Raw genomic sequence first — 11,202 nt, 5'->3', positions numbered from 1 at the left:
CAAGAACCAAACCAGATCCATATCCCACATGGTCAGACACACATCAGGAAGCGGCTGTGCACCTTACTCAGTATTCTCTGTTTCCCCAACTTTTTTGTTTATTTATTTTTGATATATAGCAATTTATTGAATGCTATAATTACAAATTGTACAATTACTCTGGTTGACACTAAGTCAATCAGTGAACCAATCCTTTAAAGTTACACGTGAATGTTTAAGTGATTTGATATTCTGCACCCTCCCATTGGAAACTCTGTTACGACTTTAAAGTATCAAGCCCCACATTAGCTGACACGCAGAATCAGATACATGATCATATAGTTTATCTGATCCACTATATACAACTATTTTTTTTTGGATAACGAGCATAAAAACTATTATTTTCTTTTTTACTATATGATTATTATTAAATAATGCTATCTAACTTTCAGTCTCATGAAGTATATCCTATAACCGATGCTTACACATTTTTGCCGCAGAGGCTATTATTTGCTTTTTTACTATTTGATTATTATTTAAATAATGCTATATCTAACTTTCAGTCTCATGAAGTATATCCTATAACCGATGTTGACACATTTTTGCAGCAGAGGCTTTATTAGGATATTTGACTACCCATCTGCGCACACTCCAGCAAATATATACTACGCACTTTCTAGTTTCCTTCAATTATTGCAAATTACTAAAATGTCTTCAAGAATATAGGTACCTACTAGTACGACATTCTCCATAGTGAAAAACATCAAACAAGGTCTTGGTTTGAAGCTTTCAACAGGATCTCACTAAACTACAAGGCTGTCTGCAATCAGCTGCTACAGTTTCAAAGACACGCCAAAGTGACCCATATGCAAGTTCTCATGATAATCTATGACTGGTTTTGTTTACCTGAAAATAGCTTTTGCACAGGAAACATTCATGCACAAACTGCATTCCAGTCCCAAGTCCCAACCAAACCTCTAGACTTCTAGAGATCTTCAGTGATCCAGTCATATCTTTCACACTGTGCCAGGAGCAATATACCATTCAACCTCTTGCACACAGCACACATACTTCAGTGGACACTGGATCTAATGGCCCCTACCTTGCCTAATTCACCATGCACACAAGCAAATGTCCAAATGATGAGTATATGAAAGCTCCTAAACAGGGCCATAAGAATGATGCAGATCTAAACTGCACTCAGCCTACTTAGGAAAATGACAAGTGTTAATAGGCCCATCCCTGTCACTGGATCTTCCTCTGCAATCAGGCCACCAACAAGAGTTCAAGAAGCAGCATTGTGAGGGGGGGCCCAAGGGCTCAATGCAAGCCCCCCACATGCACCCACAGAAGGCTATCAACTGGTATTCATAACACAGCAATCACATCTTGATGCAAAGCATACATTAAGTTCATATACATCCACAGTCCTATTTCCCTTTATAGACTGACACATACAACTCATTCAGGTGACGTGAACAAACATATAAGGATTTTGTAGGAGGCAAGCACACAAACTTTAGTACACAACATGCTCAATATACTCACTATGCTTGATATTGACCAGCCAACAGATCCTGACTTTCTCTCTCTTTATTTCTTTCTCTATAACTCCAGCACCAAATCTGCATCCAGTCAGAGAAAAGAGGTGTCAGTGAGTGCAGTACAAGGCAGGCTGCATCAGATACAGTAAAAACGGATTGATAGTTCCTGAAGATTCTTTGCCAATAACAGTATGAAAGTCTCCCAGCCAGGAGTGCATTTTGTGACTGCAAATTAGGATGACATATCCTGTGGTGTGATTGCAAGGTCTATGGATGGGGAGTTCGAGACGTGGACGGATCAATCTGCACTCACATTCAGCGTCGGTCTTGATCCAGTGGCCGCTCTTGCTGCCGTTGAGCTCGTCGTCGTCGTCGTCGATGGGAGTGGCGGCGCCACCGAAGGAGGCTCGGTTGGCGCAGCAGCCGAACCCCGGCGCGCGCTGCTCCTTGCGGCACCGGAGCTTGGGCAACGCCAGCTCGGGCTCGTCGGCGCTGGCGCTGCTGCTGCCGCGCTTGCGGCTCTTCTTGGTGAGGCTCCTCGCCAGCGCCGTGCTCTCAGGGTACACTTTCCTGTGGAAGATTTGAAGGATCTGCAAATGAGCAAAATGCTTCCTCCTTTCAGAACTCTTGCAGTGCTTAATTTCTCGTCATTTTGCTTGGAGGATTCAACAAAATTAAAACCTATAGCTAGTACATTTCAGAATGGCATCAATTATATCGACCGTGAATCGAGTGGTCTCTGCAATAGATTCATCAATAATTTTTTATTAAAAAATAAATTATTAAGAGCTTATCTTATCCGTGATTGTACCTATTATATAATACATGTACAGCACCGTTATATAGAAAGGGGCAAGAGGTTCAATGATAAAGATCTCACGGAGCAAGTCTAATTGTTCAATTGGAGGCTAAGAATATGATGACAAGTGCAATGAGCCATAAAGATAACACTGGACAGGAGATTGCAAACAAAACGCCGTGTCAACTCGGTACCCCCACTCCTAACAACAACTTGACTCCTAGCTGGTGTGCCAGATCTATAACATAAGTGGACGTTTCATCGAAAGGTTGTCGATTCGGACACGACAGCTTAAGCCCTAGAAAAATCTTTCTTGCTCACTTCCTGTTTTGGACATTGACATGGTTCCAATATAAACTAGATTGAAAATAAGAAATAAAGTTTGTACTGCGGTGAATGAACTAGTTAATTCTTTTTTAAAAAGGAAATGATCACCTAATATGTGCAAAAAGGGCCTCAACTAGGGGTGTCTGAGGATCCAAACTAGCATGGTAGACAAACTACTAATACTTATATGCCAAATACAAAGCTTCCATGCAAGTTAGCTGTCAACGATTTTTAAATTTTGGTTGCAAGCTTTGCATAAAAGTTAATTAACAGACAATGGGGCAAGTAATATGGAAAGGAGTATGTAGGATGTTAACGTGCAAATGTGCAATGGATATACTTGATAAAAACTGCAAAATTTGGCACAAACCAAACAGACACAAAATTTACCAAGATTTTGAGTCAAGAAAAATACAAGAAAAAGATGAATTAAGATGAAGAATTTGTCGATAATTCCCTAACCAGAGCTTAAGAATTGAGGCTTCTGTGTTTTTACCCCTATTTTGGAGCTCAATTGTGATTTTACCCCTACTTTTTCAAAACAAAGATTTTTTTTAACATTAAAACGAAGATTGAGTTTGCCCATTAATAGCACTTAACGGTGTCAATGCAGCTAAAAAAGACTAGCATGCCCATGTGAATTTGCCCCTACTTTTTTAAGTGCTCATAGTTTATCCCTATTTTGACATTAAATATTTGCATTTTGATAGATCTTCAAATAATTTGACAGCAATACTTGAGAAAATTCGTATGAATTTCAAATCTAACCAAACCTGGACAGATGTTGTCAAAAGTTTAGACTAGGGGTAGAATCACCAATGTCCCTTAAGAATTTGACGATACCTTCTGAAACTTGCTCTTGGTCACCGCTGCACTCGCCGGCGCTCCTTCACCACCGGCGCCTTTTCCATCGTTCACCCTCCTCTTCTTCACTGTCTTGCGGCCGTCGCCGCCTTTCCCCTCTTTCCCGTCCTCCGTTTCTCCACCGGCGGCGCCGTCCTCGCCCTCCTCGACGGCGACGAGCGCCACCTTCTCGTCGGCGAAGCGCGTGCGCATGAACAGCTCGCCGAGCGAGGTGCGCCGGCCGCCGTTGCTGTCCCGCGGCTGCTCCAGGCGCGACTCAGCGTCGCTCACCGGGGAGCCGAACAGGAAGCCCTGCAGCGGGCAGTCCACGCCCATGGCGAAGCTCACCCGCGCCGACGCCACCAGGTCGCCGGCAGCGCCGCTGTTGCGGCCGCCGAGGACCTTCTCCAGCTCGGCGCTCACCACCATGAGGTCGTCCTCCGTGGTGGTGTCGTCGTTCTTCTCGGCGATGGCCTCGACCGCGGCGACCGCCTTCTCCTCGACGGCGGCGGTCTCAACCGGTGGCGGCTGAGGGTAGGTGAATGTGGGCGTGACGGCGCCATCGATGTCGACGTCGTCTTCCTCATCCACGGTGTTGTCATTGTCGTCGGAGTCGGATTCGGCATCAACGTCGTCGACGTCGTAGTCCTCGTCCTCTGCGTCTGAAGGAATCGCAACAGCGGCGATGCCTAGAGTGCCAATGGTGAGGAGGCCGCTGCCACCGAAGGTGAAGAGGTCGGTGTCCGGCGGCGATTGGTTGTTGGTGGTGAAGCCGTCGCCGGCGAAGTATTCGTTGGCGGAGGCGAGGAAGGTGGCGGGGTCCGGCGAGGCCAGCCCGGTGATGCAGTTGCAGGTCCCACCTGCAGTGACACAGTGAATTAGTACGTACAGTTGTGTTTGCTGAGTTTTTTCCTTACAAGTACTCTGTGGTGCTTTTGGGAACTTGACTTGAATACTTGATGTCTAAGAAATCAGAGTAGATGAAGTTCAGAAATTATGAAAATGTTCTCCAACAGGCCAACAAGAAATTCTGAATAGGCAGTATAAGGAGTGTTCAGCAAAATTTAAAGTTCTGAATCTAAAGTTCATACTGTGTCCGTTCGTTCGAAAAAAAAAATCCAAAGTTCATATCTGATTCACATGTTCTAAGTTGGAAATATGGTCTACATGGCGAAAAGGAAATATGGTCTAAGCAAAATGGACTCATCTTCATTTGTTCTATTATCAAAAAAAGTTTCACGAATTTTGGAGGTGATTTGATGGTTGTTTTGTTCAACTTATGTGACAAAAGTGATGAAATGTCAAATAAGAAATAAAAGATAGAACTTGGTGTCATGTAAGGGACGAAAAAAAATTTCAGTGTCAAGAAAGAAATTTAGTCATCTTCTAGTATCAAATAAGGAATTTTTTCAAAAATGTAAAAACACGAAATGCGAACTTTTATACCTACAATCATGATATCCTGATTTTTTTCCAACTCAAACTAAACTACAAAGATATCAGCATGTTATTTCTGATTAAAAAATGATAAAGATCTATCAATATGTATGTATACCGTTTCTAGGATACCTTCATATAGGACAATGTTGATATAAAGAAATGTTATCTAGAATATGATGGGGTTGCTGCTAGCGCTGCGATTGTTGAGCTAGGCTTAAGCTGGAATGGAATGGCATGTGCCATGTCCAGTCTAATGTGACAAACAGCAAAAGTGCAATAATTTCAGGGATCCATACTGTTTAAACTTTGCATTCTGAAATTACTGCGTACCAATTGCCCATGACATTTGGACCCCAGCAGGAATGTATTTTGCATGCACATGTGGCTGCTTGTCAGTGACAGTTCATATCAATTTGGTAAAACTAGCTTTGCCCATATTGTGGCCCATGCAGTCCTAGACTCATTTTATGTAGTGTTGCCAGAATAATATCTGAAAGATCATGAAAAGGCTACTTTCATTACTCTTCTTCTCTATATTTTTTGAGAGAGAACAGGAGCAATTTTTTTCCAGTCGAATTAGAAAATTGTTTGCACAAATTAAATGAGCTGCAAGGAATGAAGAAATTCAACAGAGAGAAGGCCGATCTATGTACCTCCACCGTTGTTGAACTCTTTGAACACATCATTACTATTCTGTCGTAATTTCCGGTGCATCCACCCCAGGAGCTGATCACACATTTACAAAGAGTATCACAAGAGGGTGATTTGACATTTACTAATTTCCAAAAGAAATGCTGCCATCAGAATTAACTGAACAGGGAGTCCATATTCATGGAAGAAGAAATGACTAATTTCCAAATGAAATTCAGAACTGGAGCACCATATTGGATAATCAGGCAAGAAGGAAATAGCCAGAAGATGGTAATGAAGAGCAAGGTAGGGAGTAGGGACTTACCTTCATCTTGGAGAGGCTTGTCTAAGCCGGGAGCTGGAGCTTGACGAGGCATTAATAGAAGATGAAGTGGGAAGCCGCCAGAGGCAGAACAGCCGGACTGCAGCTGCAGGAGTGATCCATCAGTCGGCAGATCAGAACATGGGGAAGGCTACAAATGGTCGAGTAGGGGGAAGGTCCCATGTAAGCCACAATCTGCACAAGCCTACTTTGTAGCCTTGTGTATGACCTCCAAAAACTCTTTGCATGTTTTTTTTAAAAAACTAATTAAACCATAACTTGCTGGGTACATAGGTTTGGCGTTGGCCTTCGATGGGTATAACTTGTTGGATACGTCCCATTTCTCATAATCAAATAATATCTAGTAAAAGCAAGAAAAAAGTAGTACTTTTTTTATGAAATGAAAATTAAAGGTAGTAATTGTACCAAATCTGTAGATAATCTCGTAATAAAGCTTCCTGTCAACGATTATTAATTTGGTGGCTTTATAATTGAATCCATTGGGTAGTTTGGTACGCAAGAGCATGTCATGCGTACTGCAACCTCTTTGTCCGTGGTCACTTCACACTTTCAAATCAGCAGGTGTGTGCAGTGGTACATACTCTACTTTCCTGCTTTGCTTTTCTTCATCAGATTGATCATTCATCACTCATTTAACAAAAGCAATTGGTAGCTAGGAGTAACGTGTACTTGCGAATTCAACATGATTTAGCCGTACAAAAAGCCTTTATAATGAACGTGAGATGGTGAGTGAACAACTGAACGGAGAGCATCAAGCAAACCATAGCTAAATCAACGGATCCGCGGGTACATATATGGCCAGATATGTCACAACAAAAACCAGCTGAGAGAAATAGCCATTGAGCAATCTTGGGTTTGCTGGCACCTGCAAGCTAAGCTGCTGGACTCGTGTACCGACCGACACGACACGACGCGACGTATATATTACCGTGTCAAATGAGTTATTTGTATGCGTGCCAATCATGTAATTAAATCGAACTGCTTCATTAATTGATGTTTAAATTCCCAAAAATTATTTCTATATTATCGGTCCCTAGTTTAAATAGAAATACCATCCAAATATATAATCCCCAAAATTCAGAGTCAAAGAGATACCTGTTGATGAGGACGGTCCCGAAATGGACTCCATCACAACAACCGAAAGGTTCTGCTCCGAAAGGGCAAGGTCGCCCCTTAGACGAAGCTGATTGTGTGCGTGTCTATCCTAACCTTCTTCCAACGAACCGAAATTAATGCATACTCGGAACTTAAAATTTAGAACGGTAAAGAACAATATATGTAAAAAGGTTTCATTAACTTCGAACCAGCCCTCCCATCAGTCATAGTTCCTCCACTATTTATAGGGAGATCAACCACCACAAAATACAATTACAATTTACCATTATCCAACGGCTAGATTCCAAGAATATTCTAGGGTACAACGTGAAATACAACCTTTGTATGGACTTCTCCAGTTGGCCCCTCGTACGGCTGCTCCGTTCCATATGGCGTAGAGCATGGCCTTCATTGCATGCTTAACTTTGGAGGTCGAGGAACCTTTCGTCAAGCATCCCTGATTTTCCTTCTAAAGATAAGCCACCTTGACGATGAGACGATTCGCCGGCCCCTCCTAGGGTCCCGATGGCCGGCCCTTTGCTTGCTTTGTTCCGAAGATTCCTTCATACAAATAAGGTCAAAGTCGCCACAATCCTCTTCCTTGCACTCAGGGTTCGCCACAAAAGCAAACAAGCCATTACGGTTAACATCGGAAAAGGGCTTCTTCCTCCGAAGGGGGATTCTGAAGGTGGTTTCCCCAACAGTAGCTCCTCATGAGCGAGGGCCATCTTCTCCCTTGATGGGCTGAACTTACGACCATAAAAATCATGGTGCACCCATCCTTCGGAACTTCCCAAGATCGGCCCATGTAGGATTTTACTTTATGCTCTTTTTAATTATTTTTTCCTTATTTGAAAACATTCATTAATATTTTGCTCAATGGTTTTTAAGTCTTTTTACCCTTGTTACTGTTTCTTTTTCGCTTAGCCTATAAATATCCCCTTGCAGGCCCCAGGCCATATACTTTTACCGCTATCGCCTTCATTGCCGGAGGTCCGAAGCCCCCTTCATCCATTGTTCTGGTAATTTCTTTAGTTCTTCGTTCAACAACCCCCTGGTAGCTTCGTGTAGCACTTCTTATGGCTCCAAAATGCAAGCGTCCTTCGGGTGACGAAGGGGGAAACACAATACCAAAGACCATCATCTTTGGTCGGAGCAATTTGAAACCTGAAGACATTGTTCTTCTGAAGGACAAGAGGATGGTTGTTACTGCCAGGGCTCCTGGTTCCGAGGTTATCCCCAAGCCTGAGGACAACGAGGTTGTCATTTTCCACCATCTTCTTTTTCACTGGCCTTCGCTTTGAATTAGATCCTATCATCATGGATATTCTTCATCTGTTCGATATCTATCTCAATCAGTTGACACAGAACGCTCTTGTTCACCTGTCGACTTATATTTGGATATGTAGGACTACCAAAATCAAGGCTTCGGCAGATGGGTTTCTTGCTGCACACAAGGTCCACCATCAACCCAAGTATCTTTTAGATGATGAAGGTGGCGAATGATTGAAAAGGAGGCCCGGTTTGGATGTCTTAACTTTGTCTATCGCACTAGCACACTTCCCCTGTAGCTGCATATCGTAACAAGTGGACTAATGATTGGCATCAGCACTGGTTGTATCACAAAGTGGAGGCGCAAGAAAATGGCGAGCCCCATCAGCTTGTTAATAAGGAAATTACTTTCTTGCACAAAGAGTACAAGATTGATCTTCCTCCGTGCTCCGAAGGTGATGAGTTTATTTCTATGCTTCGTCTATTTGCTCGGAAGTACAGCATACACGATTTTGTGGAGGAGTATCGCATGGTGGGTGTGTGGCCCATCCGTGGTGGCTGGGAGATCCCTGCCTTTGACTAGGCCTAAGTTGATGGCCCATTCCTTGTCCTGATCAGACGAAGTTCTTCAGATTTACAAAAGACAATGAGTTTCTTCGTTTACTCTTTACGCTGCCTTGCTTTCTTTGTGACACTTTATTACTGAGATGCTGTTTTTTCATTCTTTTTGCAGAGATAAATGCCATCAAGGCCAAAGAACATGGTGACTTCATTCATGGGGTGGAATCTCCTTCAGAGTGCAAAGAAGTTCATAAAACTTGGTGGATCCTGAGGGAACCAAATTTTTTCTTTCTTTGAAGTTGATGCTCCTATTCGCGAGGTGACGAAGAAAAACATTTTGTATTTGGAACAAAAAGCTTAGAAGAAATCAACTAAGCTTGCATCAGCTAAAGGTGCAGGAGCTTCAAAGCCTGCCCTGTCCTTGGTTCAAGAGAAACCCGGAACTACACAACGTCTTGAGCGTATGAAGAAAGGTTGCCATCCTAGCTCCAAAAACCCCCTCGCTACGAAGAAAGCTCATGTGAGGAAGCCGTTCCTAAGGATGTTAATGATGGTGAGGAGGCTGCACCCCCAAACTCTCCCCGTGCTGGCAGTTCTGCTATCCCTATGTTGCCTCTTCGTTAAGCACTTCCTGAGGGGCAATCCACGAGCTCTAGGGCTACATCTCCTTTAGAGTCCCTTATGGTCCCTCTGAGTCCTCTCCAGCTGGAGAGTGATGAAGAAGTCAACGTTGATTCGTCTATCCCTGAATAGGTGCCCTCAAATTCTGTTGATCTTAGTCCCCGGTGAGCTGAAGAAGGGACTGCTACCTCATTTGATTCATCTGACACTTCATCTTCGTCTGGGACTATGCATTCTACTACACTGCCCGCTGCTGCCTTTGGCAGCGATGCTTCCGATGAGGGGGAACCTGACAATAGTGTATATGTGGTCACACCCGAGGACCCCAAAGATGCTGCCCTTCGCATTGGTGCTCCAAAAGATGCCAAACTTATTGGTGGCAAGATTATAGATTTCTTGGGCCTTCAGAGTGGTGGTCATGAAAGGAAATTTTTTGATGAAGCTAGCAATAGTTTTTGTTTTCCTCATGAGAAGGAGAGGTTCTCCAGACTTGATTTTGAGTCCATGGTTGAAGCTTGTGGGGATCTAGCTCTTAAAAGCTTTATTGCTTCCTGATGTGCTTCTCTCAAGGTTCATCATGAAAGAACTGCAGCCTCTTTGTCCGTTGAACTCACCGCTACCAAGGCCCGTGTTTCTGAGCTTGAAATTTAACTGGCTATGGAGAGGAGCCGCAATGATCAGCTGATTGCTGGGAAAGAGAAAAGCGATGAAGCACTCGCTAAGGCTCTGGAAAGCCTCAAGGATCTTGGATTAAAATTCAATCTTGCTTCTTCATCATGCGAGTCCATGAAGAGAGACGTCAAGACTTTGACGAAGGACTTAATTGAAAAAACTAATGCTCTAGGGGAGACTCGAAAGGAGTTGTCCAACTACCATGCCTGTCATATCAAGGGTGCCGAGAGTCTTCGTGATGATATCGTGCATGCCCTTGAATCCTTCAACTTGTCTCCCCCTTCATTCAATTTTATGACTGGGTTAGCATCTATTTCAATTTTTTGTGCAAGAGCAGGAGAATGTTTGGTGAACTTAGTGCTGATGTCGGCATTCGAGCACTTGCTTATTCCATCTGTGTTTCCTTTGGACCGTCCTTCATCAGAGAAAACATTAAGCAAGAATGATGTTCGAACTCTTGGAAATGCTTCTCATGCCTGGCCTTTGGACACCAAACTTTCCCCCAAAAATCTTCTTGTGCTTCCCAAAAATATTTTGAAGAAATTCATGCACAACTTTTTCAAGATGAGGGGGTGCTCAACTGACGCGCGATGAATCTGAGCGCCTTCATGACCAAGTTTCTTGCTTTGCATGCCTTGTTTTGCTTTTCTTTTTTCTTCATTTTGCTTATTCTATTTTATCTCATTGGCGCAGCTAAGGAACCACTTGCAAGCCGATTTCTCCGCTCGCCTTGCTACGAAATGTGAGAAGCGTGCTAAGGCTTCTTCTTTCAAAGGTCCTGGTGACAACTGGATTCGGTTGCCATCAGAGCTATGCGCTAGGGGCCCGTTACCTGAAATCTTGCCTGCTGATGCTATCACTACCTCTTGCCCTGCTTCATCCACTGCTCAAGACACTCCTTCTGTTGACGCTTTGAAGGATTTGAATACTGAAGATGATGCTGCCACCTCACTTCTCCACTAACTACTCCGAAGCTACCTGCTGAGGACTCTTCAATGCTTCCTGAGATTACTACCTCGTCCACGCCTCCTTATGCTGCTGCTGGTGTTGCTTCTCCTGAGGCCCGGCCAGAGGTG

At 43.6% G+C, this 11,202-nt stretch overlaps 1 protein-coding gene across 1 annotated transcript; it reads right to left on the bottom strand.

The window, feature by feature from the left end:
- Nucleotides 1-1,341: 1,341 nt before the first annotated feature.
- LOC117866554 (protein LAZY 1) lies at nt 1,342-6,076 on the bottom strand. The gene is made up of 5 exons (XM_034750798.2): nt 5,888-6,076; nt 5,586-5,658; nt 3,493-4,352; nt 1,837-2,113; nt 1,342-1,604 (listed from the first exon to the last, which is right to left on the bottom strand). Exons 1-5 carry the CDS (start codon nt 5,891-5,893, stop codon nt 1,585-1,587), a joined length of 1,236 nt encoding a protein of 411 aa, XP_034606689.1. The 5' UTR covers nt 5,894-6,076; the 3' UTR covers nt 1,342-1,584.
- Between the last annotated feature and the right edge of the window lie 5,126 nt (nt 6,077-11,202).

This window comes from Setaria viridis, chromosome 8 (assembly GCF_005286985.2).
Source record: "Setaria viridis chromosome 8, Setaria_viridis_v4.0, whole genome shotgun sequence".
NCBI classification, from domain to species: domain Eukaryota; kingdom Viridiplantae; phylum Streptophyta; class Magnoliopsida; order Poales; family Poaceae; genus Setaria; species Setaria viridis.
The sequence above is the reverse complement of the archived record's forward strand: the minus strand, read 5'-3'. Positions and strand labels throughout refer to the sequence as shown.

Bases quoted from the DNA above. Each gene is read 5' to 3' on its own strand.
- LOC117866554 (XM_034750798.2), bottom strand. The intron at 4,353-5,585 runs GTACATAGATCG...GTGTCACTGCAG, and splicing joins AGAGTTCAACAACGGTGGAG to GTGGGACCTGCAACTGCATC. The intron at 2,114-3,492 runs GTATCGTCAAAT...GCTCATTTGCAG, and splicing joins CCAAGAGCAAGTTTCAGAAG to ATCCTTCAAATCTTCCACAG.